The sequence below is a fragment of the Oenanthe melanoleuca genome, chromosome 10, assembly GCF_029582105.1.
Source record: "Oenanthe melanoleuca isolate GR-GAL-2019-014 chromosome 10, OMel1.0, whole genome shotgun sequence".
Lineage (NCBI taxonomy): Eukaryota > Metazoa > Chordata > Aves > Passeriformes > Muscicapidae > Oenanthe > Oenanthe melanoleuca.
In genome coordinates, this window is record NC_079344.1 from 15,851,894 (window position 1) to 15,874,364 (window position 22,471).

At 41.6% G+C, this 22,471-nt stretch overlaps 1 protein-coding gene across 1 annotated transcript in view; it reads left to right on the forward strand.

Moving 5' to 3' along the window:
- MAP2K1 (mitogen-activated protein kinase kinase 1) overlaps positions 1 to 22,471 on the forward strand; it is a 32,227-nt gene that overhangs the window by 398 nt on the left and 9,358 nt on the right. The window contains exons 2-5 of the mRNA XM_056499995.1: positions 13,815 to 14,025; positions 15,558 to 15,704; positions 18,806 to 18,883; positions 19,378 to 19,429. Coding sequence (XP_056355970.1) covers positions 13,815 to 14,025; positions 15,558 to 15,704; positions 18,806 to 18,883; positions 19,378 to 19,429 — 488 coding nt within the window. The remainder of the gene's footprint in view (positions 1 to 13,814; positions 14,026 to 15,557; positions 15,705 to 18,805; positions 18,884 to 19,377; positions 19,430 to 22,471) is intronic.

Here is a 22,471-nt window from a genome sequence, read left to right on the forward strand (position 1 = left end):
GGCCCGGGCCGGGCGCTGTCCGCGGGTGCGGTGCTCCCCAGCCCGTCCTGCCCCGCACCCGGCCCGGCTGCCGCCAGCACCGCGGGCGGCGCCCCGGGTACCCCGGGCTGGGCGGTATCGGAGTCTCCTCCGCCGAGTAAGGGGATGCTGCCTTGGGCGATAAACAAACTTCTGTCACATCCTCGAGGGGAGAAGAAATCCTGGTGAAAAAATAGGGGGAAACTTGTATAACTCCTTTCTCCTAGTCCGTAATGGTGTCTGCTGGGTGCTTAGCTTATATAATTATCTAGTAATGCCAAATTACACGTTTCCCATGGCATATTTCATAAACGTGTGTGTGGGAGAATTTATACTGGAACCCGCAGATTTGTAGTGAAGGTGTTTTGTTTTGTTTTGTTTTGCCTCGTCCTTGGCTTTAACCCAAACAATCGTTAGTTTGAGCAAATCTCTTTTTCACTAATTGACATGTTGTGCTGGGTACGGCGGGGAGCGTGTGTGGAGGAACAGCTTCGGAGCTCCTCTGTGTGCAACACAAACATGACACTGTAAATGTGGGAAGGGCTGAGCTAATCACGGGGACACTTCTGGGGAAAAAAACACTGAATATTGGATGGTTGCATGTTGCTGATGAAGCTTCTGCTGCACGTTTCTCACGGATGTGGGTGGGCAGGGTGGCCTTGGTCAGGCAGACACCACACCAGCACCTCGAAGTGATGAAATGCTACATAAGGTTTTCATTTGAGGTTCACGGATCACTGTTCACACCTTGATTTTTAGACAGTGGCGTCGGGCTAGCCCTCCAGTGAGCCTTGAAACAAAGGTGTGTCTTGGAGGAGCAGATTCCTGCCCCTGTATGGTCAGTTCGGTCCTTCTGGGAGATGAAAAGTGAGCTGCTGTACCACGGTGACACAGAGGATGTGAGGCAGCCTTGCGAGTCTTGGGCTTTAAAGTGCTCTGTATTCACCAGTGCCACTTTTTCACACAGGCTCAGGTCTCCTTTAACCACTCAAACATCTTAAAAAAAAAAATAAATCAAACAACCAAAACCAAATCAACCGCAAAAGAGATGTAACCTTGAAACCAAGCAAATACCTCCCGAAAAATAAAAAATTTAGCATCTAGCAGCTCCAGCTGTGACATTTCTAGCAAACTCTTTTGATGATTAACTGAGCCATGAGCTGTTTAAAAACTGTTCTTTGGCAGGAGTTACTGATTGTATCTAAGCATTATGATTTGAATATTACAGAGCTTTTGTTCTGGATTGACAGGGGAGAAAATACTGTGTTTTTATATTTGCTTGGGTAGCATTTTCCAGTCGATTTTCTCAAGGCAATTGGGAATATGTTGATTTAATCTTCAGGGATCTCTTTGCATTTTAGTCTTGTTCTACAGAATAAATCTGATACACCAATCACTTGCTGCTTGTAGTACCTGATGTAAATCACCTCGCTCCCAATATACTTAATATCGTATCTCTTCCCTCAAGAAGTGTCATTAATTTTAAATTGCTTTTACATGTATGGTACTCATTTACTTGTTGGAAGCCTTTGGAGACTCCTGGGAGTGCAGAGTCTTCTGCACTGATGAACTGCCTTGCTTCATTTTCTGCTCTGTGTGTTGATTTGGCTGGGGGTTTGTTGTGTGTCCCCCAGACTTCTGATTGTGTCACACAGGACCTTATACCCAGCTTTTGCCAGGCTTAAAGGTGTCCAGTATTTTTAAAAGAAGTAGCTTAGTGAAAGTAAATTCAGCAACCAGTTGTCCTATATACAGCCAGGATTAATTAATCATGGAAATATCCCCTCATCCTGCTAATTTTAAGCCCTCATTGTGAAAGATTTCAAATAGCAAAGAACATTTGCATCAGAACTTGGAAGTGTTTGTGGAATTGATTTGAAAGCAGTTTTGTTTTTCATTTCCTTAATCTGTAAGGTTGTTTATTTTCCTCTCCTCTCCTGCTCTGGTTTTTTTCCCCCTTTGGTCACTGCCTGTGTTCCTCAGTCAGGTGTTTGTGAGGCTGTCGTGCATCGCCAGGCGTTCCAAGTATGCCGTGCATCCCTGCACTGCCATATTAACACTTGCTAGAGCCCCGAGCCTGCTCTCATGGAATTTTGGCTATGTGAGGCTCCAGTCCCTCGTTACATACACAAACCTGTCCTTCTGCAAGTGCCTCCCTGCTCTCCAGAGAGCGCGGAGCGCGGGAGGAGCTCCAGTGACTTGGCAAAGCAGAAAGGAAGATTCCGAGCGAGGCGATGAAATTCCTGGCTGTGAGTGCACCAAGGACCCATCATCCAGAAGGAAGGAAGTTATTTAGGCCCCGAGGCGATTTTGGCACCAGCCCCAACGGATGTGCACGGGCTGTGGGGAACTGAGCGCTGGAATCCTGAGACTTTCTCCCTGTCAGAGGGGGAAGGTTCTGTAACTTCATTAATGCTTTTAGGAATGAGCACTTCTGACACCGTGACTTCCTGGCAGAAAGGGAGGAAATGAAAGAAGGGGCTGGATGATTCAGGATGTCCTGCTTTGCATTTGTGTCCTGTCCTCTGTCTTCATCCTTATTTGGTGATGGGAGCTCATTGACTGGAGCAAGGGAAAGCTTCCAGCACATGGTGTGGGGCTTTAAGAGAGTATACAGGAGGCCTGGGTCTCATGTGCATGATTATTTTCTCTTTTTTCCTTTCTTTTTCTCTCTTTTACCCCTTTTTTATTTTTCCTGGGAAGGTAGTATAAAGAGGAGTAGGTGCACTTAGAATTTAAATACATGTATCCCAAATACTCAAATGAAAATTTCACAATGTTTCTCTCCAACAGCAGATTTTGTTACTCGTAGCAATTACTTAACCACAACATCCTGTACGAATTTTTCTCAAGCGCCTTCCCAATCCCTATCTCTGCCCGGTTGGACAATGGAGACAATTTCATGAAAGGTTTTCCTGTGCCCTGAGCTTCACTTCTGTTTTTGACCCTTCCTGCGGAGTTGCGGTTGCAGGGCGAGGGCTGAACCTTTCTGCTGCTGGAGCTGCCTCAGCTCCTCAGGCTGAAACCGAGATGACACTGCCCAGCTGTAGATTTAATTTCATTTTTTTGGAGCTGCACAGATATAATTGTGCAAAGCTTCTGCAGAGAAAGGGAAAAAACTCAACTGAGCAAACCTGAATGAAAATTAATGGAAGGAAAACTGTTCAGGCTGAGTGTTCTGGGGTAGTTTAGTGTCTTAATAGCCAAAAGAAACAAGAACAAATCTCCAATGTATGGATTTACATTCCTTTCAAACTTCTGACTCCCCGTTGCTTTGAATATCTGACAGTTTTCATCCAATTTTTGTTTCTCTAGAGCCAACCCAGCCTCAGAACACGAAGTAGGAAAAAAAATAGGTTTTAAGATAATGCAGCTTTCAGGATCAGAAAAAGTTTTTGGTTTACATGAAAAGAAAGGTACTTCATGAAGTTCTTTAATTGCATCTTTAAAATAAAAAAATAAAAAAAGTCAGAGAGAAGAGTCAAACTAACTATTCTTGTTTTTACCTTGTCTCAGTAAATCTGAACAACTTTCTCAGCTCTGGTGTTAAAACATAAACCTTCCAAAAGTGCCTGAGATTTGATTAAATACAAAAATGAAAACAATTCTTTTTAAAAATTGAGTGCCACTGAATTTATGAGCTTTGACATGATGGGATTGAGGCGTATTTTTTTTCTTTTCAAAATATAACTATGAATGTGTTTTAACAACAACTGGTGTCTTCCAAATCAAGCCTGAGCTGTGACCTCTGCAAATCTCAGATGTAAAGTATCAGCTACTATAGGAGGTTTGTGTTTAATTAGATAAAAATGAGAGCAAAAAAGAGTAGACAACAGAATTTGCATCTTCTCTGATGTGCTGAAAAGAAGTGGCCTCTTGAGAGGGATTTAAGATGCTGCCCATAGGTTTTTACCACCTTAGGAACTGTATTTCTTTTTAAAAAAGAAAGAAAATCCAAAGCAAACTGTGAGTAGAACAAAGTCATCAGGCACAATGTGGTTTTTTGGGGTTTTCTCCTTTTAGAGCCTTAATTGTAGTAAATCTGTGCCTTAGAACTGTTCAAGCCAGAGAGTAATTTTGTAAAAATGGGTGACTGCGAATTCCAGTCATAGTTTGAGTATTAATTAATCAGCCCTTTCTTGTTGTTGCTGTTTATTCTGGTTAAATTGCATTTAAGGAAGTTCCTGAATGGCTGGTGCAACTCCCTGTGTTTGCCTGGCAAAGAAAAGTTTGGGGATTGTGCAGAATTGGTTTGCACTTCAAAATATATTACAATTTTCAGAGTAAACAATTGCATACTTATTGTGCTTCCTTTTTCAGTATCTTTCTCAAGGGAGCTTCAGTTTGAGTTTTTGAGGAGTAGAAGGGCAGGCTGTGTCCCATCCCAGGGATGGGGTTGTGGGGCTTTGGGTTTGGGTTTTTGAGCTTTTGAGCTTCCACTGTGGAGCCTGTTCCAAGAGGATTTGTCCTTCTTGGAGTAGATTTTTTTATCAGTTTTCTTAGATGTGAGGTTAGATAAAAGGAAAGGAAGATTTTCACAGAGTTCTTCACTTTAATGCTTGCAGGGTCATTTCTGCCTTGCTTCGGGGGGGATTTTTTATTTGTGGGTTTTTTTTTTTTTTCCTTTGGAGTTCCTTGGGCTTCAGGGGAGCTTTTTTTTTGCCTGTGTGCAGTGTTCTGGAAGATTAGACCCTGGAATTTTATGACTGATCTGGTTGGATTGCAGTTGTATTCAATATGCATGTAGAATTACTGCAAGCTTGTAAATATTAAAAAAAAAGAGAAACTTTTCTTTAATCCTCTACTAATGAAGGATTAATCAAGCTTCCAAATACATGTGATATGAGAGAGTGCATTTTAAATTAAAATATACTCATGCACAGCTTTCTCTTTTAATGTGCTTGAGCTTGGCATAGTCCTTCACTGAATTAGAAATACCATTTTAATGTTACTTAAGTACACTAATAGAACATGTGATCTGTTATAATAAAATAATGAAAAGTCAGAGCCTGCAGCACCTCACGGGCTTGTGCTGAAAAAAATTATGTGAGTGTACATCACTAGCACAGAAATTAATGCAAGGGGCACATTGACCTGTGCAGCTCTTGCTGGCTGTGGGCAGCTTTTTGTTGACAATTAAGGGTGTAGGAAGGATTTTAAGACATTTTAATACTGTCTTGTTATGTCTGACAGTCAGATTTAAACATAATGATGGTCATGGAGGAATACTTTATTTTGTATGAGGTGTCTTTTTTTTCCAAAAGCTTAAATTGATTTAGAGGAGTTAAAAACTGGGTGTAAAAATAAACATTGCTGAGGAAATGTGAGGAGGATAAGTGGTGAGGGAAGTGCAGCTGTGCTGATGGATCCAGCTGCTGTTCTTGTCCTTTATCCTGAGTCTGCAGACGGTCACTGAGGTGTGATTTCACAACAGAGCTTGTGCAAGATCCTGCTCCTTCTGCAGAAGTCTTTCCTCTCCTGCCTGTGCCTGTGTCTGGCTGAGAACTCAGAACCACCAGAGGAGCCCTGAGGAGTTTTCAGAGCTCTGTCCACCAGCCACAGGGTCAGCTTAGCCAGGAAAATAATCCTACTGAAAACATGCAGTGTTTTTAGTTAATTTATTAATGGGTTACTTGGGTTACATGCAGTATTTTTAGTTAATTTATTAATGGGTTACTTGGGAATGAGTGGCTTGGGAAAGAATGAGACCATCCCCTCCTGCCTTGGCAAGGTCGAGTGACAGAGCACAGGGAGATGCTGGAATTCAGAAATTACAGCAGTTCCTGAGTAGCACATATTTTATTTGGGTAGTCTCAGGTCTCTGTCTCAAGAGGAACAAATCACCTGCAAGACCTTCCAGTGTTATCTCACAGCCAAAAAAAGGTTTGAGAGGGTCTGGATAAACCCAACTATTTATTGCTATAACGACAGTGCTGCTGCTGTTAACCTGGAAAAAGGGGTTTTGTGTTTGCACTAACTTAAAAAAACCCAAACACGAGAACTGTGGGGAATTTACCTGAGGCAGGAAATGCACCAGGCGGTTTTTATTTCACTGTATACAGGTGAAACATTCTGAAATGAGCTAAGGAAGGAATTTTCTGTGAGGTCTGATAAACCTTTCCATCTCACCTTTAGGTAGTTTGTTCCTTTTCAATTACTAAGTAATGAATTTTCCAGTAAAAAAGCTCCTCCCCCTTTTTGCTTGTGTTACCTTTTTTACAGCTGCATTTGTTCTCCCACCATTGCCTGGGGCTTGACTGGACTGTGCAAATTCCACTGCCAAAACACAAGAATGTCTCTTGGAGGAAGAAATGTTTGCTGGCAAAACTGAATTTTGGGGGAATTTTTGGGGAATCATGTTCTTTCTTCTGAAGTCTTCCTAATTTTTTTTTTTGATGAAGCAGTGGATTTTTTTTTTCTAATCACTAGAAATTAGCAATCAGATGACTCCTGCTTTGACATGTGCTTGGTGTCTCTCAGACAAAATCGGGGTTACACTTTGGAACAGGGCTGGGAATGGCTCATTCAGTGCCCAGCATCTCTTGGCAAATGTATGTGAGGTGCCTTTGTCATCCTGAGTCCTGTGTGAGCAGGAGAAAGGTGAATTCCAGCAGAACTTCTCCTTGCTGGCAGCTCAGGATGGGATCTCCACCTGGATCCAGCAATGGGAAGCATCAAGTGCAGTCCACACCAGGGGATGCAAAAGGAGCAGATGATTTCACTTTGCATCCTGAGCACCAGGATGGAGATATTCCAACAGTGTGGGATGGTTTGAATGAACAAGAATCTTCTTAAAAACCTCCTTATGGGTTTTTATAACAAACCCTTGAAACTTCCTGGCAGCTCTTCTCCCTTTCTTGCAGGGTTTTGTACAACTCAGCATTGTTCTGTGCTTTTCCAGAACTTTTTTTTATTTTAGTGTGGTGGGAAGATGAGTCAGCAGATTGCAGAACACATTCTTTTTGGGGAAAAAAAAATGTTCTTTTTGGATACAGATATGTGAATATTTCTGTATGTATTGGTACACTCGGTTCATATATTAAGTTATTAATTTCTTTTTCTAAATGGCTGTGCTGACAAATGTTCAGTGTTATGCAATCCACCCATTTGAAATACAGGCAAACCTTCCATCCCTGGCTTTCTCAGGATCCCAGTTATGGGTTTTTTGTCTGTTTTCAGACAGTTTCTGGCAGTTTCTCTTCCTGGTCCCTGGGGTGATCACTGTGGCTTTGGATGGAGTTTGCCCTGCTCTGCACAGAGGAGTCTCAATTCTGTTCAGGGGCCTTGGAAACTGATCCTGTAACTTCATCTCTTTTATTATTGTAGTGTCCCTCAAAGGCTGTGTAGCTACCACATGGGAGAGTTGGGAAGATACTGTTACTGCATGTGTGCATCCTTTGTTTTTGTCTTTATATTTAACTCCTACTTAGAGACATAAAACAATGGAAATGCAAGCCTTGGGTAAATAATGTGTCAGCTGATGATCAGAATTTATAATTCTGTGTATTCTCTGTGTTGTGCTTTAAATATCCAATCAATAATTTCATTCTTCTGTCCATAAGGAAGTTTTCATTGCCCTGTGGGTCCTTTATCCTGATAATGTGTAGTGTTGGCTGGAAAAATCAGGGGTGCACAGACATGAAAGGGAGATGGAGAGCTTGGACTTCTGCTTCTGTAGAATTTCTTAACTTGAGATTACAAAGTTGATTTAGGGCAAATTTTTGATGCAATGGTACAGTAAGTCCTGAGGAAGCCTCTTAACTCAGAAAAAAACCCAAACTCCCTCTCTGTGGCATTGTTTAACTCAATATACCAAAGGGGTGCCTAAGCCTTGCTGGCAGCTCCTGCTGCCACTCAGGATAAGGGGCTGGAACACCAAGAGATGGGAACAGCTGCAAAAAATCTGGTGGGAAGAGGCAGCAGGGCAGGAATCTGGAATCTCTGTGCCCCTGCTGGCTTTTCTGCCTGGTGAGCTCTGCCTTTGGCTTAGTAAGGAAAATGCAATGTTTAATGGGATGGGGGTAAAGAGAAAGAGGAGGAGGCTTAAAGCAAAGATTCCCCCCAACAGCTCAGCCCAGAGGGAGTTTTGGTAGTTCAGCTCTCCAGCTGGTTGGAGACTCAACAGGAGATTTGAAGTTGTGTTGTCTGTTTTCTTCTTCAAAACTCATGCCTTTCAGCCTTAGAAAGATGAGAATTTACATTAAATTAGGGTAGCAGGATACTCTTTTGGACAGAGCAATGCTTTTCTAATAGTTTTGTTTTGCATGCTTTTTACTGAGAAATAGATTTGAATCAAATGTCTGCCTCTTACTGGATTTTTTTTTCTGGCAGTATTAAACTTCACTCCATGCCAAGCAGTGTCACTGCAATGTGGAAGTGGATGGTATGTTAGTTATTGGGAGAAAATTCTTTACTGTGAGGGTGGGGAGGCCCTGGCACAGGAGCTGTGGCTGCCTCTGGATCCCTGGAAGTGTCCAAGGCCAGGTTGGACAGGACTTGGGGCAGCCTGGGATAGTGGAAGGTGTCCCATGGCAGGGATGGGACAAGATGAGCTTTAAGAAACCAGTCTGTGATGTTCAGGTGGTAAATTCACCTAGAAATCCCACCTAAGTACAAGGGAAATTTTTAAAGATCCTCTAACACATTGCAAGGATTGAACATCAACAAGGGTTGAAAACCAGTGTATTTTCCCAAAACAGACTCCTTTGCATTTATAGGGAATTTGGATTTTTTTGAGTTGTTGCTCTGACTGCAAGTTTTATGAGGCTGCACTGCAGTTAGCCCATACAGACACCTGTGCTCTAAGCTGGGAGACTTCTAGAATTACATTTATCTTCCATGTTATTCTGTGAACTGCTCTTTGTTAAAGGAAAAGTTTAATAAGAATTTGTCTTGTTGCCCAGGTTTGGCAGAGTCACACAACATAGTAGTCTGTCTTCTCAAAACCACAGAATGTCTTCATGTTCCTAACACTTAATTTCAGCTCCCTGATTGAGGTTGTTCATGGAAATTATGTAGTGAACTGCCTACTTCCTTCTCCAAATTGACAGTTGTGTGGGCTTGGGGAAAGCATTAATGTCACTGTTCTGGAAAACAACCCCCAAGCTTTGTATCCTCATGCGACAGGAGATCTGAAAGTGAAAGTACTTCTTGATGCTTTCACTCATGCTAATTGTTCAGCTTGCAGCACTGATAGTAATGCCTTTGAACAGATATTTGACAAATTACTGGTGAAGACTCTCAGATTTTTTTTTTTCTTTTTCCCCTGCCACGTTTTTTTTCTTCTCTCTCTGAAGTAGAATTTAGAGTTGAGTAACAACTTTACTGTAGCCTTTAGGGTTGAGTGTATGATTAACTTAGCACTACCATGAATTAGAAAAAAAAGCTCCCAGGGATTTGGAGTACTAGTATTAATTAAGGACTTATTTTCTGGTTTTTGTTATGCCATTATGTGCTAGCAGACTAGAAGCAGCATTTGTCTTCCTGCTTCCAGGAGAACAAGTGTGTTCTAAAATGTTCATGCATCTCCTCCAGGAGTGCTTTCCTCAATGCTGAGGTGTCCAAAAAACCAGGAACTGAGAATCTCCCCTTGCCTTCTGTCCATCTCTGGGTGCTGAGTGCTCTCTCTGCACAATCTGTGACTCTTCCCTGCCCAACCTCCACATAGAAAATTCAGGTTTGCTCCTTGTCCCCTAACTCACTGCTCTGTCCCTGCAGTGCCCAGCTGTGTGTGCACTCCTTTAGTGTGCATAAATCATGGGGGGCTGGATGTTCAAAAAGAAAATATGAAAATAATCTCCAGCCAGCCCCTAGAGGACCAGTGGGATGGGCTCAGAAAGTGCTCTGGTGGTGGAATGGTGTTTGTGACACACCTTGTCTGCCCAGGGATTTGTGGATAGGACCATGTGCATGTCTGGGAAGCAAGAACAGGATTCTTCCACCCAGGATTCTTCCACCCAAGCATTCACTTTTGGCCCTTGGCATAAGGTGGGGGACTGGGGGAGATGAGGATTTAAAGATCCCAGATGAGCTTGTCCAGAGTGAGGTGTCCCTGAGTATGAAAAACTCCCACATTCCCATGTTATGAAAGGTTGGAAAACCTTTCTTACCTGCACAAGGTGGCAGCAGAAGGGCTGGATGGTTTCCCCAAGGTCTCAGACAGGGACAGAGATGAGGTTCCTCCACGCCCATCAGGGGTCATTGTTTGGGGAAGATGGGCTGTGTTTGAGTTCTTTCTGCATTCTTTTTGAACTTGGGAGGTCACAGAAGTGCCACGTGGCCAGGGGGATGCTGCACTGTCAGAACCCTTCCTTCAGCACAGAAAGGAAGAAACAATGTGAGTTAATAGGAAAGATCCTTCCTGATCAAATGTGGGTGGAGAGAATTCCTCCTTTAGGGCACCTGGTACTTTGTGCTGCACTTGAAGGAGAGGAAGAAACAACCAGTTCCCCCAAAACTTGCCCTGAGTTTGTATTTTTTAAATTTTCCATTTAGTCAGGAAGAGGGAGATCTGTCAGTAGCTGTGCAGCCTCTGCACTGAGTGCAGGGTGCTGTCTGCTGGCTGGGCAGGGGTTTGTCCCTCTGCCAGCTCAGTAGGAAGGTGTTCACTGGTGGTGTTCTGGGGGATTCCTCTGTTTCTTTAACCAGTGGAGGAAGCAGCACTGACCTCCCCGTGGCTTCATCCCAAGGATCACCCTGTGAGAGCTGGATCCCATCCCTGGTGCAGTTTAGTGTGTGCTTGGCTTTCCCACTGCTAGCAATAAATGAAATGATAACCTATTGCTTTAGATTAGTGCTTGGCACCGTGGAGCCCTGGGCTGATTTGATGATTTCCTGCTTTGATGGATCCCTGGCAAAGCCATGGTGCCTTGACAGGGAAAAACACAACTCCAAGACTGCAGCAGGTAATGGTGATGAATTTTAATAGGAATTTTTGTCTCTGAATAAAAGTTTTATATAAGATTAAGGAACTACCAGTGCTCCTGGAGGCAGACAGTTGCACAGTAGCATGTTGCTGTTTTAGCTGCCAAAGTTCCTGAACATTTTCGTGGTGCCTGATGGTGATGAATTGTCTGAAGTATTCCCTCTTCTGTTTTCTGTATGTTCAGATTTTATTCAATTTGTAAAGCTTCCTATGTAATGATTTACTTTTCCACCTGTTTCTCTGTGCTTTGCAATTTGCTGTGATGCTTTTAGGTGGGGAGGGTCCAGTAACATTCCCAGCCACCAGTCAGGGGAATATTCTTACAGTAGTTGGAGTTAAAAACTGAAATTTCCAAAGTCCTAGAAATAAGCTGAGTAGTTTACGCCACCAATTTTGATGACAAAAATACACCTTCTATTTACCTATCTGCATTTTAAATTGATTAATGTCCAGTCCTTCAAGCAAAGGACCAGAATGAAAAAAACCCCAGTTCTTTCCTGATGCCTGACATTCAGTTATTATAGTTCTATTCTTATCATAAAACTAATTGGAGATGTGGGTAGTTACACTCTGAATAGTGATTTTGGCAATGCATTTGTTGGGCTCATATCTTTCAGATTAATTCACTTTACAGTTAGAGAATTGGTCCTGAAAATCTGAGAACTTCATTGCTCATCACTGCAAGTAATGAAGGTTTTACCATTAGAGCTCAGAACATTCTGGTGATTTTACTGGTGGCCACACTTGGTGGACAAACCTGAGGTGCTGCAATTAATGAGATCAATACTTTCCCATCTGTGAGAGCCTTTGGAATCTCCTGACTTGCATTCAAGCAGGGACCCCAGCAATAATTCACAGTTTCAAGCTAGCAAATGCCTATTTTAGGTGAATGCCAAGTTTATTTAGATTGAAACAGGCAACTTATTAAAAAAAAAAAAGAGCTTTATCCGGACAAACGTTAGACTAAATAGATGTGATAAGTGCTATCCTAGCAAATTTTTTTGTTCCTAAAGCATCAGCACGACAGTTGTTTGTTCCATCACACCAGCAGTCTGTCTGCTCCAAGTCATGTGCTCAAGCATCTCTGTGTTGTCTCCAAAGCCAAAAACCCCCTCCTGCCTGAGAGAAAAACTGAATAGTTGTTTTCTTCAAAGCACAGCAAGGAAAGCCTTGTTGCATCCTGTTTCTGTGTCTCTGGTTTGTTGTTTTGGTCTTTTTTTAATTCCAAATGGACAGCCCTGCCTTATTCAGAAATCCTTAAAATGACAGCAAGATTCTTCTCAAAGCTTGTAAATGATAATGAAGACTTGAGTTCTGTCTTCTCACAACAGTAATTTTCCAGGGTAAAACATGGACTTTGTGTCCTGGACTTGCTCTGGAGTTTATTGCAGGAAAGTAAAGGGTGCTTAACTTTGCCTCAGCTTTTCTCATGTGCTCAAAGTGTAAGAAAAGCTGGTTCAGGCATATTCTGGGAAAGACACACCTCACTTTGACTTCAGCCTGGAATTTGTTTGCTTCACTGGGTGCATTTGATAGGGAAAAAATAATCCAGTGATTAATCATTCAGTTTTACATTTCTGAATTAAAACAAATGTGTTTCTTTCTTAATGATTCATCTGTAAAACAGAGTCAGTAAAACAGATGAGCTTGGATGTTCTTGTAAGCCACATGGGGAATTTTTCAGTGGGGATACTCCAGGATTATTAGTGTGTGATTATACAGGTATAAAACATGGTTTGAGGACAGAAATGATGTTTCTCTTTAAAAGATAGCATAAAAAATATTTTGTTTTGGTGCAGATACTTCATTTTTAAGGTAAGATAGAGACAGTTATGATAGCAGCCATGCACCCTCTCAGCTCCTCACTAGGTGTGAGGATGTCCCTTTGTACAACATATTTTCAAAGTGAACATTTTATGAAGTCATGAATAGAAATAGTTTTGATTATTGGTGAAATTTAGGTTTTTTAATGGAAAGTAGTTCTGTTCTTCATACTTCTGAAGAAATAGATTCTCTTCCTCAAATTCTTCATCCTAGCAAGACTCTATTCCATGAGAACATTGCATTAAATTTGGTGAAGCAAAACAGGTATTTGCTGTTAAATATTTACTCTTGCAGCAACTTATTGTTGCAGTTGGAAGCAGGAAATTTTAAAGGAGGCTTTAAGTTGTCATATTGGAATGAAATGTTGGCATAGGAACTGAAGTTGTTAAAATGTTCCTGGAAAACTGAACTTGTGTCTGTAGTTCCAAACTTAACTCCTTTATAAAGTTTTGTTTTTTGTGTTGATTAAAGATGTTAAAATGAGGTTTCCATCAGATGTGTCCTTAAACAAAATTAAAAGTAAGCTTAAAAACTTTCCCATTTCCAGTGACTGTGTTTTGAATGTGTGTTTGGCTGGGCTTGATGACTTTTTACTGATACCTAAATAAGAAACTTCTGAATGAATTGTTGGTCCTGTACAAATCAGTCAATAAAATATTTAGGCAAACTCTGTAGGAAATTACAACACAACCTTGAAAACATACAACTAAAAATAGCATGGAGTGCTGTGCTGTGATTCAGGAGCTCTCTCTGAGCAGAAATGCAGAGTCATGAAGCCACTCCTGGAGGTGGAGAAACTCAACATGCCTGGATTTGGGCACGACCTCACAGATGGGGAAGCTGGTATCACTGTTTGTCACTGTTTTATCTGGGATAAAACACAGTTTACTGAAATCAGAGTTCAATAGCACATCTGGGTGTGACTGTGCAGGTTGGGTCCTTCTAAATAACAATGCAGGTGCAAGAATGGAGTGATTTAAGTCTGACCTCTGCTCCCTCACTCTTCCCTTCACTGCACTGCTCAATCCTGTGCTTCTTTCTTGTGCAGGACAAACTTGGAAGCACTTCAGAAGAAGCTGGAGGAGCTGGAGCTGGATGAGCAGCAGAGAAAGCGCCTGGAAGCATTCCTCACCCAGAAACAGAAGGTTGGGGAGCTGAAGGATGATGACTTTGAGAAGATCAGTGAGCTGGGAGCAGGGAATGGTGGTGTGGTCTTCAAAGTGTCCCACAAACCCTCTGGCCTCATCATGGCAAGAAAGGTGAGGGGGTCAGAAAGAGCAGCTTGGGGATAGTGTTTTTAGAGGATGTTGTCTCTGAAATGCAGTGACTTTAGAGAAATAACACAAGAATTACTATTTAATGCCAGCTTTCAGAGAAGGGGGTGTGTTTCCAAAAATAGGAAAGGTTGCACTTCCTCATCCTACATGAGCTTCCCAGTTTTTCAGAAATAGTATGTTAGTAATGAAAGGATTGGCATTGGTTCCTCCTTTTCTCCTCTCACTCAGGAGTAGGAGACCTAAAAAGTTGCTGGAAGTTCTCAATTCGACAAAATATTGGCAATATTCTGTATTCTGGGCAGTAAGTTTGGAGGAATGGAAAAGGTATCACCTGTCTTAAGAGCTTCCTTCACAGGCACACACCACTAGGGTCTCTGGATGAGACTGCAGGAGAAAAGAACTCCAGAAAATGGTAATGAGGAAATGCATTGGAGTTCAGTAGCATCTCTTCTGCAGTTCCATCCTGGGGTGCAGTTTCTGTGCAGGAAGGGATTAATCCTTCTGTGAGAGTGTTTTTCATGCTTTAGTACCTGGAGCAGTTGTGACCTAGTTTGCCAGAAAACTGAGATTTTCTTTTTTAACTGAAATAGCTGGGTGGTCTAATTCTCATTTTGTTTATGTGAGAAGGTTTCACTTCCTGTCAATATCCCTGGGAACTGAACACTCATGCCAGCTCCCATTGTTTTACTACGCTGGGAACTTCCCTTTTTTTTTTGATTGAGAAGTTGAACACTTCAGGTGTTTCTTTTTAAGAAGGGGTCAGCATCATCTTCAGCAAAACTGAAGGAAAATGTGCATGTGCTAAGAATAAACTATGCTGAGGATACTGGCAGTTTGGGGAGAAGTAAAGGAAAATGCCTAATTCTGAGATGTGAGAATTACAAAATGCATAAGTCACTGAGGTTTTCTTGAACTAAATCAATTTAATTGATTTTTATTTTTTTACCTGCTGTGGGTTTAACTGGAAATTTTGACCCAATTCATTAATATTTAATGCAACTGAGATGTTTGCTGAATTGCCATTTTTTTTCCATTTATTAACCAAAATTTCATTTCCATAATCTTTCATTTTACATAAGGAACACTCTTGTATTATATGGGATAAGCAGTCTGTTGGGGAGTTTTTAATTGGAGGTTCAGCTCATTCTTTCTACTATTGCTTTACAAACACCTGGACAGATATTTTCCAGCAGCTGCCTCTGAGTCAGTGCATCTTTGACACATTTCCATAAGGAAATGTGCTGGAACAAAAACTTTCTGCTGGAGAAGTATTTGGTGAAAAGAGGATTAAATTCCTGCCTTTTCATGGGTGCTGTGTTGTAGTGTTTTTAGGAAAACAAGGGTGGATTATTTTACAGTTGAATTGTAGAATAATTCAGGTTGGAAAGGGCCTCTGGAGGTCATGAGATGATCAGAGCACACTCAGAGCCTGCCAGGTATTGAAAACCTCTCTGAAAGACACAGATCAACCCTGAGGAGTGGATTTTGGTTTATTTAGTGGGCTTCTTTTGCAGCTGATCCACCTGGAGATCAAGCCAGCCATCCGCAACCAGATCATCCGGGAGCTGCAGGTGCTGCACGAGTGCAACTCCCCGTACATCGTGGGCTTCTATGGAGCCTTCTACAGCGATGGGGAGATCTCCATCTGCATGGAGCACATGGTGAGGGCTCCTTTTCCATTTCTTCCCTGGCACTTATTCCCTGAGCCCTCCTGCAAGCCCTCAGTGCCACCAGCACTGCCCTCACCAACGTTCTCTGCTCAACTGAAGGTGTGGTTTGGCTTTATTCTGCAAATCCGAGGTTGGGATTGATAGGAGATGTTTTGTCCCCTTCTCCAGTGTCTGCCCTCTACAAATATAGCTTCCCAATTACTTCTCTTTCTTCCTTTTGTTGTATTTCAAAATATTTACTCAGTCCTGCTACTTAAACATTTGTTCTGATTTGGGTTCAGCTTTGCAGAATGGACCACATCACTGATACTGCAGCTGTGTAGATTCTATTTTTTTCTTATTTATGTGAATACATATTTTGTCCCTTTTTAAAATTTTACAGAAAAATGCAAACATGAAGAATAGTGAATAAGCCCAGAGGGATCTTACACAACTTTTTTTAATGCCAAACAAATATTTTTAACCGTATTTCATTTTAATAAAAGTACACATTCTTCTCGACATCTGTTTGCCTTTTTCCAGCCATATGGACTCAAAACATGAAAAGTAAATTTTCTGTAATTAAAGGACAGTCAAATTTGTTGCCTCACTTGGTGGAGGTTTTCAACAACACAAAACACAATAGAGCTGAAGACTTCTTTCATTTTTACCCCTGAAAAGAACTGTTTCTTTGGAGAGAAGCTGTATTTTTTTCTGGAAAGTGCATGTGATTGTTTTAATGCTTCTCTGGTCCCTCAGAATTTTTAGAAGGAATCGATGGTTGCTTAGGAACGAGCGCTCACGATCCGAGTTTCAGGCATGGGAGAGCTGAGGGGAAGGTGTGCGCCCCCCAAAACACAAATTCCTGCTGGCAATTGCAAAGTTGAGCTCTCAGAATTGAAAGGAAGAGTGAAAAATAGGAAAGGAGGTGTTAAAAACCCACTGTTTGTGTGACTGACTAATGTTAAATGTCACAGGTGTGCACAGCTGTGTGTTACCTCATTCCAGAGGAGAGCTGGGGATCCAGGAGATCACGTGGAGAAATAAAAGGTCTAAAGAGTCTCAATTGATTTGTCAATGAGAAAATCACCAGCAGCAGTTAGGACTTGGAGGTTCCTAAGCAGGGGATAATATATCTGACAGGGAATATTGTGTGTGACAGGAAACATTTTCAATTTAAGAGAAGGCAGGGTGAAATCAGTGCTGAATTTGCTCCAAGCCACACTGGATACAACATTCTACACACACAACAACTCATCAATAAATTATGAAATCAAAAGAGAGTTGGATTATTTAAATTATAGTCTTAATTTAGCATTAAGCTTAATGCAGATCATTGGTAGAAATTTTTGGTCTCCTTTTGGATAAAAGATTGGATGAAAATCTCCATTGTGGTCCTTTTTTTTCAGTTGTTACCACTCAGAAATCTTATTTTTAGCAGTGGGTTACAAAACCTAAGTAGGATTAGGAACAAAAAGATGGAGGTGGAAGAGGAATGGAACTTGAGTGTTTGATATTTTTAGGTACCTAAATTCAAGATCAATGCCTAACTTTGCTTAGCAGCAGGTATTTTACAGGCAAAAGGGTTGGAGGCAGCTCCTGGAAGACACTGAAGGCTGCAGCCAACATGAGGCAGCTGAATTTTGTTCAGCCTTGTCCAGGATCAGAGCTGGTCCTCAGGGTAGGGGAAAAAAGGGTTTTTTTCTGTAACAAAATTATGATTAATATACAAGTGTCTCAGCAGAGACAGCTGTCCAGAAATTCAGACTGGTTTAACAAGAGATTTCTAGAGATATTTCTTTTCTGCTGGTGTATTTTTAATCAAGTGTGGAGTATGTGGGTGTGTTTTTTACAAAAATACGTGATCAGATAAGTATTTATATACTTCCCTTCTCATGAGAGTTGTAGATTTTAGTCCTCAAATAATAAACCTTTGTGTTGCAGTTTTTTTGCTTTCACCACAAAGTAAATGTTGATGAAAACTTCCAAAGGGGAGGCTGAGGGCAATTAATTACTCCAGTTGGATCTTTATGTCAAGTATTGGGAGTTATTCAGTGCTGATCCAGACAACAGGATATGGTTTTAAATTTGAAAAATAACTTTTCAATTTCTTCTTTGATTGTATATTCTCTGCTCCAGAGAATCCAGACCTTATGCCCAAGTCTATTGTTGAATCAATTGCTAAAAATAAACAGCATTTTTCCCAGTTTTCCTTTTGAAAAGCTCTTAGCAACAGTGGGATATATTTGCCTTTGCTGGGGGTGTGTGTGCATGCAGGCAGTTTATTTAATCTAATAAACAAGGCCATGGCTTACCAGGGAACCTTCAAAACATTTTCTCCCTATTTTGGTTATTTCTTTGCCAAACCAACATTTCCATCCTTGGAAGGGTCACTCTGGACCTGCAGAACTGACAGAGGCAGCTCCTCCTGGGCAGGATCTGCTCTGGGAGAGGAGTGGGGCAGGGATTTGGGTTCTCTCATGATCCTGGGGTGCCACTGGCACAGATTCCCAGAGAAGCTGTGGCTGCCCCTGGATCCCTGGAATGTCCAAGGCCAGGCTTGGACAAGGGCAGGGTTGGAGCACCCTGGGACAGTAGGAGCTGTCCCAGCCACATCATTCTGGGATTTTGAAGCAGAAAACTCTTCCACTATGATGAGTTTTCAGCCCCATAATCAGGATCAATAATTTTTTTTCTTTCTGTCTTTGGATGATCGTGGATGGCTATGACAAGAAAAAAATGCATTGGGCTGAAAATGACAGAGAGCTGTGAAATCCTTCCTGCTTGTTGTCACTGTTTGTGGACTGTGCTACCTTTAGGAGATCCAAGCCATGGAAATGCTGCTCTGGAAGAGCATTGTGTGCAGTGTTTATTTGAGTGGATGTTGTTAGTGGCCAAATGTTTGTTTAAAATAAACACAAACCCAACTGATTCCTCCTGAGGAGTAATTTATTTGTTTCAGATTTGCACACAACAATGTTAAAGCAAACACGAAGAGCAACTTTATTATTTTTATTTTTTTTTAACAAATTTAGGCTTCAGTTTACATCCCTGCTTAAAATATTTCAGAGCAATTTGATTCAAGTTTTGACTATTGAAATATTTGTTTCCAGGATGGTGGCTCCTTGGATCAAGTGCTGAAAAAGGCTGGGAGAATTCCAGAGCAGATCCTGGGCAAAGTTAGCATTGCGGTGAGTGGGGGCAGGGCAGTGGCAGTGGGTGGGCAGTGCCACATCCAGGGATGAGGGACAAGGGATTATTCCCAGGAATATTCCCAGTTTTTTCAGTGTGTTTTCTTCATTTTTCAGTTTATTTTCTAAAGCATCTTTCTACGTGGTGCTGTGGGCACTGGGATGAGTAACACATTCTGCTGTGTGTGCTTGGAGTTGCTGCTTTTGGATCAGTTGATGCTTCTGGATGAGAGCTGAATTAACTCTTCCTTATTTTTCAGTATTACCTTTTCCTCTCCATTCTTCAAGCTCTGTATGCAGAACTTCCAGGAAGGGGTTGGGTTTGTTTTTTTGTGTTTCTAGTCTGAGCTGAAGGTACAGATTAAAACTCAGTGTTGATGGTAGTGATTACATTTTGGGATTTCTGTTAAGCTGCATGCATTTGGAATTCTTGTACAAAACATTCAACTCTCTCTTCTGCTTCCTATATTAATTTCTTTTCCATTTGTCTCTAGGTAATAAAAGGACTCACATATCTGAGAGAAAAGCATAAAATAATGCACAGAGGTAAGATAAAAGTTTGTGTTGTAACTTTCCTTGAGTATAGTTTTTATTCACACTAAAATACCTCTTTTTTTCTATGCTTGGTTCTTTATGGTTCCATGTGACTTTAGTTCAAAGGGATTTTCTTGGGCAGTGTAAGGCAAACTGTTTGTTTTAAATCCAAATCTCTTACCATGGCTATCAGGTGTCTTCAGCTTCTGTCTTCCTGCAGCTTATCTGGGTTTATAATCCATGACTGAGCTGCTGTTCTTGCATTTTATGTGCACGCAGAACTTGTCTGTGTTTGAGACTGATTACAATTCAAACCTCTGACCTAAATTTCATTTGGCTGTTCAATAGTCATTGCCATTAAATGTTTTAAAAGAAAGGCAGTTTTTTTCCCATCTATCTGACATTCACATGCTGTTTTTTGAGATGTCATGTAGAACTGCATCCTTTTCATACTTTAAAAAACCATGCTGAAGCTGTGTAAAATGGGAGTGTTGCTTCTCCTGGGCCTTTAGCTACTTTAGAATAAATGTATTGGATTATTTTCTGCTTTTAGTTGCCCTTTTAAAAATCCAGCTCCTCCATTAATCTGTTGCATGTTCCATGAAAGAAGAATGACCCTTGGTACAGTAATAAATCCATTATTGCTGCTGTGTGTGTGATGTGAAGGTGGAGCTGGAGCAGCTGCTGGGAGCTTTGGACCACAGGAGAATATTCACATTATAAAATTTCTGCAGCAGACATTAGTACATGTCTAAATTTACATTCACTGCCTGGACCAAAAGGAGGAATCAGCAATCCCAGCTCCCACAAGCTGTTGTAGGATCACCTTACACATGGAGTTGTGTTTATCACACATCCCTGGTTTGTGGGGTTTTTTAAAACAAATATAGCTCTCTTGTGGAGCAAGGAGGTTGGAGAGAGATTCTAAACATTCCTGGTGACAGTTTCAAAGTCATTTGTCTCTGTTCAGAGCATAGGGACTCCAGGGAAAGAGATCACCTTATTTTAGGGCATCCTGGAAGAGCCACTGCTGCATCTTGTTCTCGAGTCAGCCACAGCAGTGGGTTGTTACTATGTTGGTTGCTTGGGTTGTTTTATTTAGGTTGATCTTGCTCAGCTGAGACAGCAGTTTTTATTTCTTTATTTTCAGTTTTACAATCTGTAAATCTGATAAATCCAAAATGAAACCCTCCTGATCTTAAGTGCAGCTTAACTTCATGGTATTTGCTACTTCAGAGACTGCTCTGCAGGTCCATGGACCAACACAAATTCCTCTTCTACAACAAAAATTCCTCTTCTACATTGCTTCCAATTTTACTGAATTGAGTGTGCCCTGCAGTGTAGAATTCCATGTCCACATTGTGGTTTTTATTTTTCAGCTCAGTTTCCACCCTGTGTGCTCTGACAGCAGCAGGAATTTGTGACCTTGTGCACTTCTTGCAGAAGCTGCTCTGTGATCACATCACATCTGTGATGTCTGATAAAGAGGGAGCCAAAATGACATTTTGGGAGTTGATCATGGCCAATGCTGGCAGCTAAAAGGAGAATCAGTCAGAACAGTGAGTGGTTTTCTCATCTCTGGACAGCCAGAGCCAAACTTGCAGCTTCTGTCCTTGATGCTGTCCATGGGTCTGTCTGTGCCACAGACTTTGTGCCTTATCTGGACACCCCTTATGAAGGTTGGAGTGCAGGTGAAACTGCTTCTGGCAATTTTTCCAAACTGCCTCTTCCTTGAATCCCAGCTGAAATAAGCAGTGCTGGTAAAAGCACTTTCCCTGTAACTGTGTCAGCATTATTTTATACACAGCTCTAATAATTGGAGATTTCTGTGCTTTGCTTTCTCTACTGCACTGACAAGGTGAGAACAGCATCTCACACGGGCTGTTTGTTCTCACTCATCCATCCCTGGGGAAAATGTGTGCACTTGCTGGGCTTGTTTTCAGCAGGATTTCTTGGAGTTGTGCTGGGGGGAGAGTGGGTGATTTAAAAATGAAGAGACATCCCTGTTAAATGTGAGAACATAGCAACAAAGGGCCAAAAAATCTGTTTTTAAATCTAAAGACAGCCAGGCTTGTGAGAACTCATTTGCAGGAAGGAATTTATTCCACTGCTATGTTTTATTACTTGTGTGGCAGTATCAGCAAGTTTGGAATATTTGACCTAACCTGCTTCTGTGTCCTGGACTAACTGAGGAAAAGTGTTCACTTGTCATCCCAGACAGCTCAAGGAAGAAGTTTTTGGGGCTTATTAGAGCAGGAAGGGAAAATACCTTTTAAAAAAAGGAAAATACAGTTCTTTTCTAGAGGGTTTGCTCATGTGGAGCACTGTGCATTGTGTTTTGGTCCTCTCTGAACAGACAGGAATGAAATCACAAAACCTCTGGAAGTTCAGCTGGTGGGATCCAAGAAAGGCACCGGAAGGGAAGGGGCAAGGAGCACGACTGTGCTGGATATTTTAATAATATCTTCTGTTAAATAAAGGTATCTGTGGTGCTGTCTGGAGTTTTAATCCTCTCTGGAAAGTCTCTCCTTGCAGAGAAGCTGCTTTGTAAGGTTTTGAACCCCAGCTGGAGGCAGCAGGGAAGTGTCACTGGTCTGTTCCAGGGGTGCAGTTCCAGAGAATTCCTGTGAGATCCTGCCTTGGGAAATGGGAATTTATTGGAAGATCCCAGTGATGACACGTCAAGACACATCTCTGATCTATGTCCTCACATGTCTGCTCAGGAGCTGGTGCAGAGTGAATTCTGGGCTGAAGGTGTTATGAAACACCCAGGGCCACCTCTCAGAATGAAGTTGTAGGGCAGAGCAGAGGAAGGAACTTCTTACAGAGATTATCAGACATCCTGAAAACTTCTCTGTGTTACCAGCTCCCTCTGCAGTGCCATAAATCCATCCCCCTGGCAAAGGACTCCTCTAGAATTCTCTTTCTGGCTTCTCTGGGATGGTATATAAAATATCTTCCATTTTCTTTAAAACTGAAATGCTTACATAACACATTTTGTGTTCCTTTTGTCTGTTCCTTGCAAGTTCCAGCATACATTTTGCAGGATGCCTT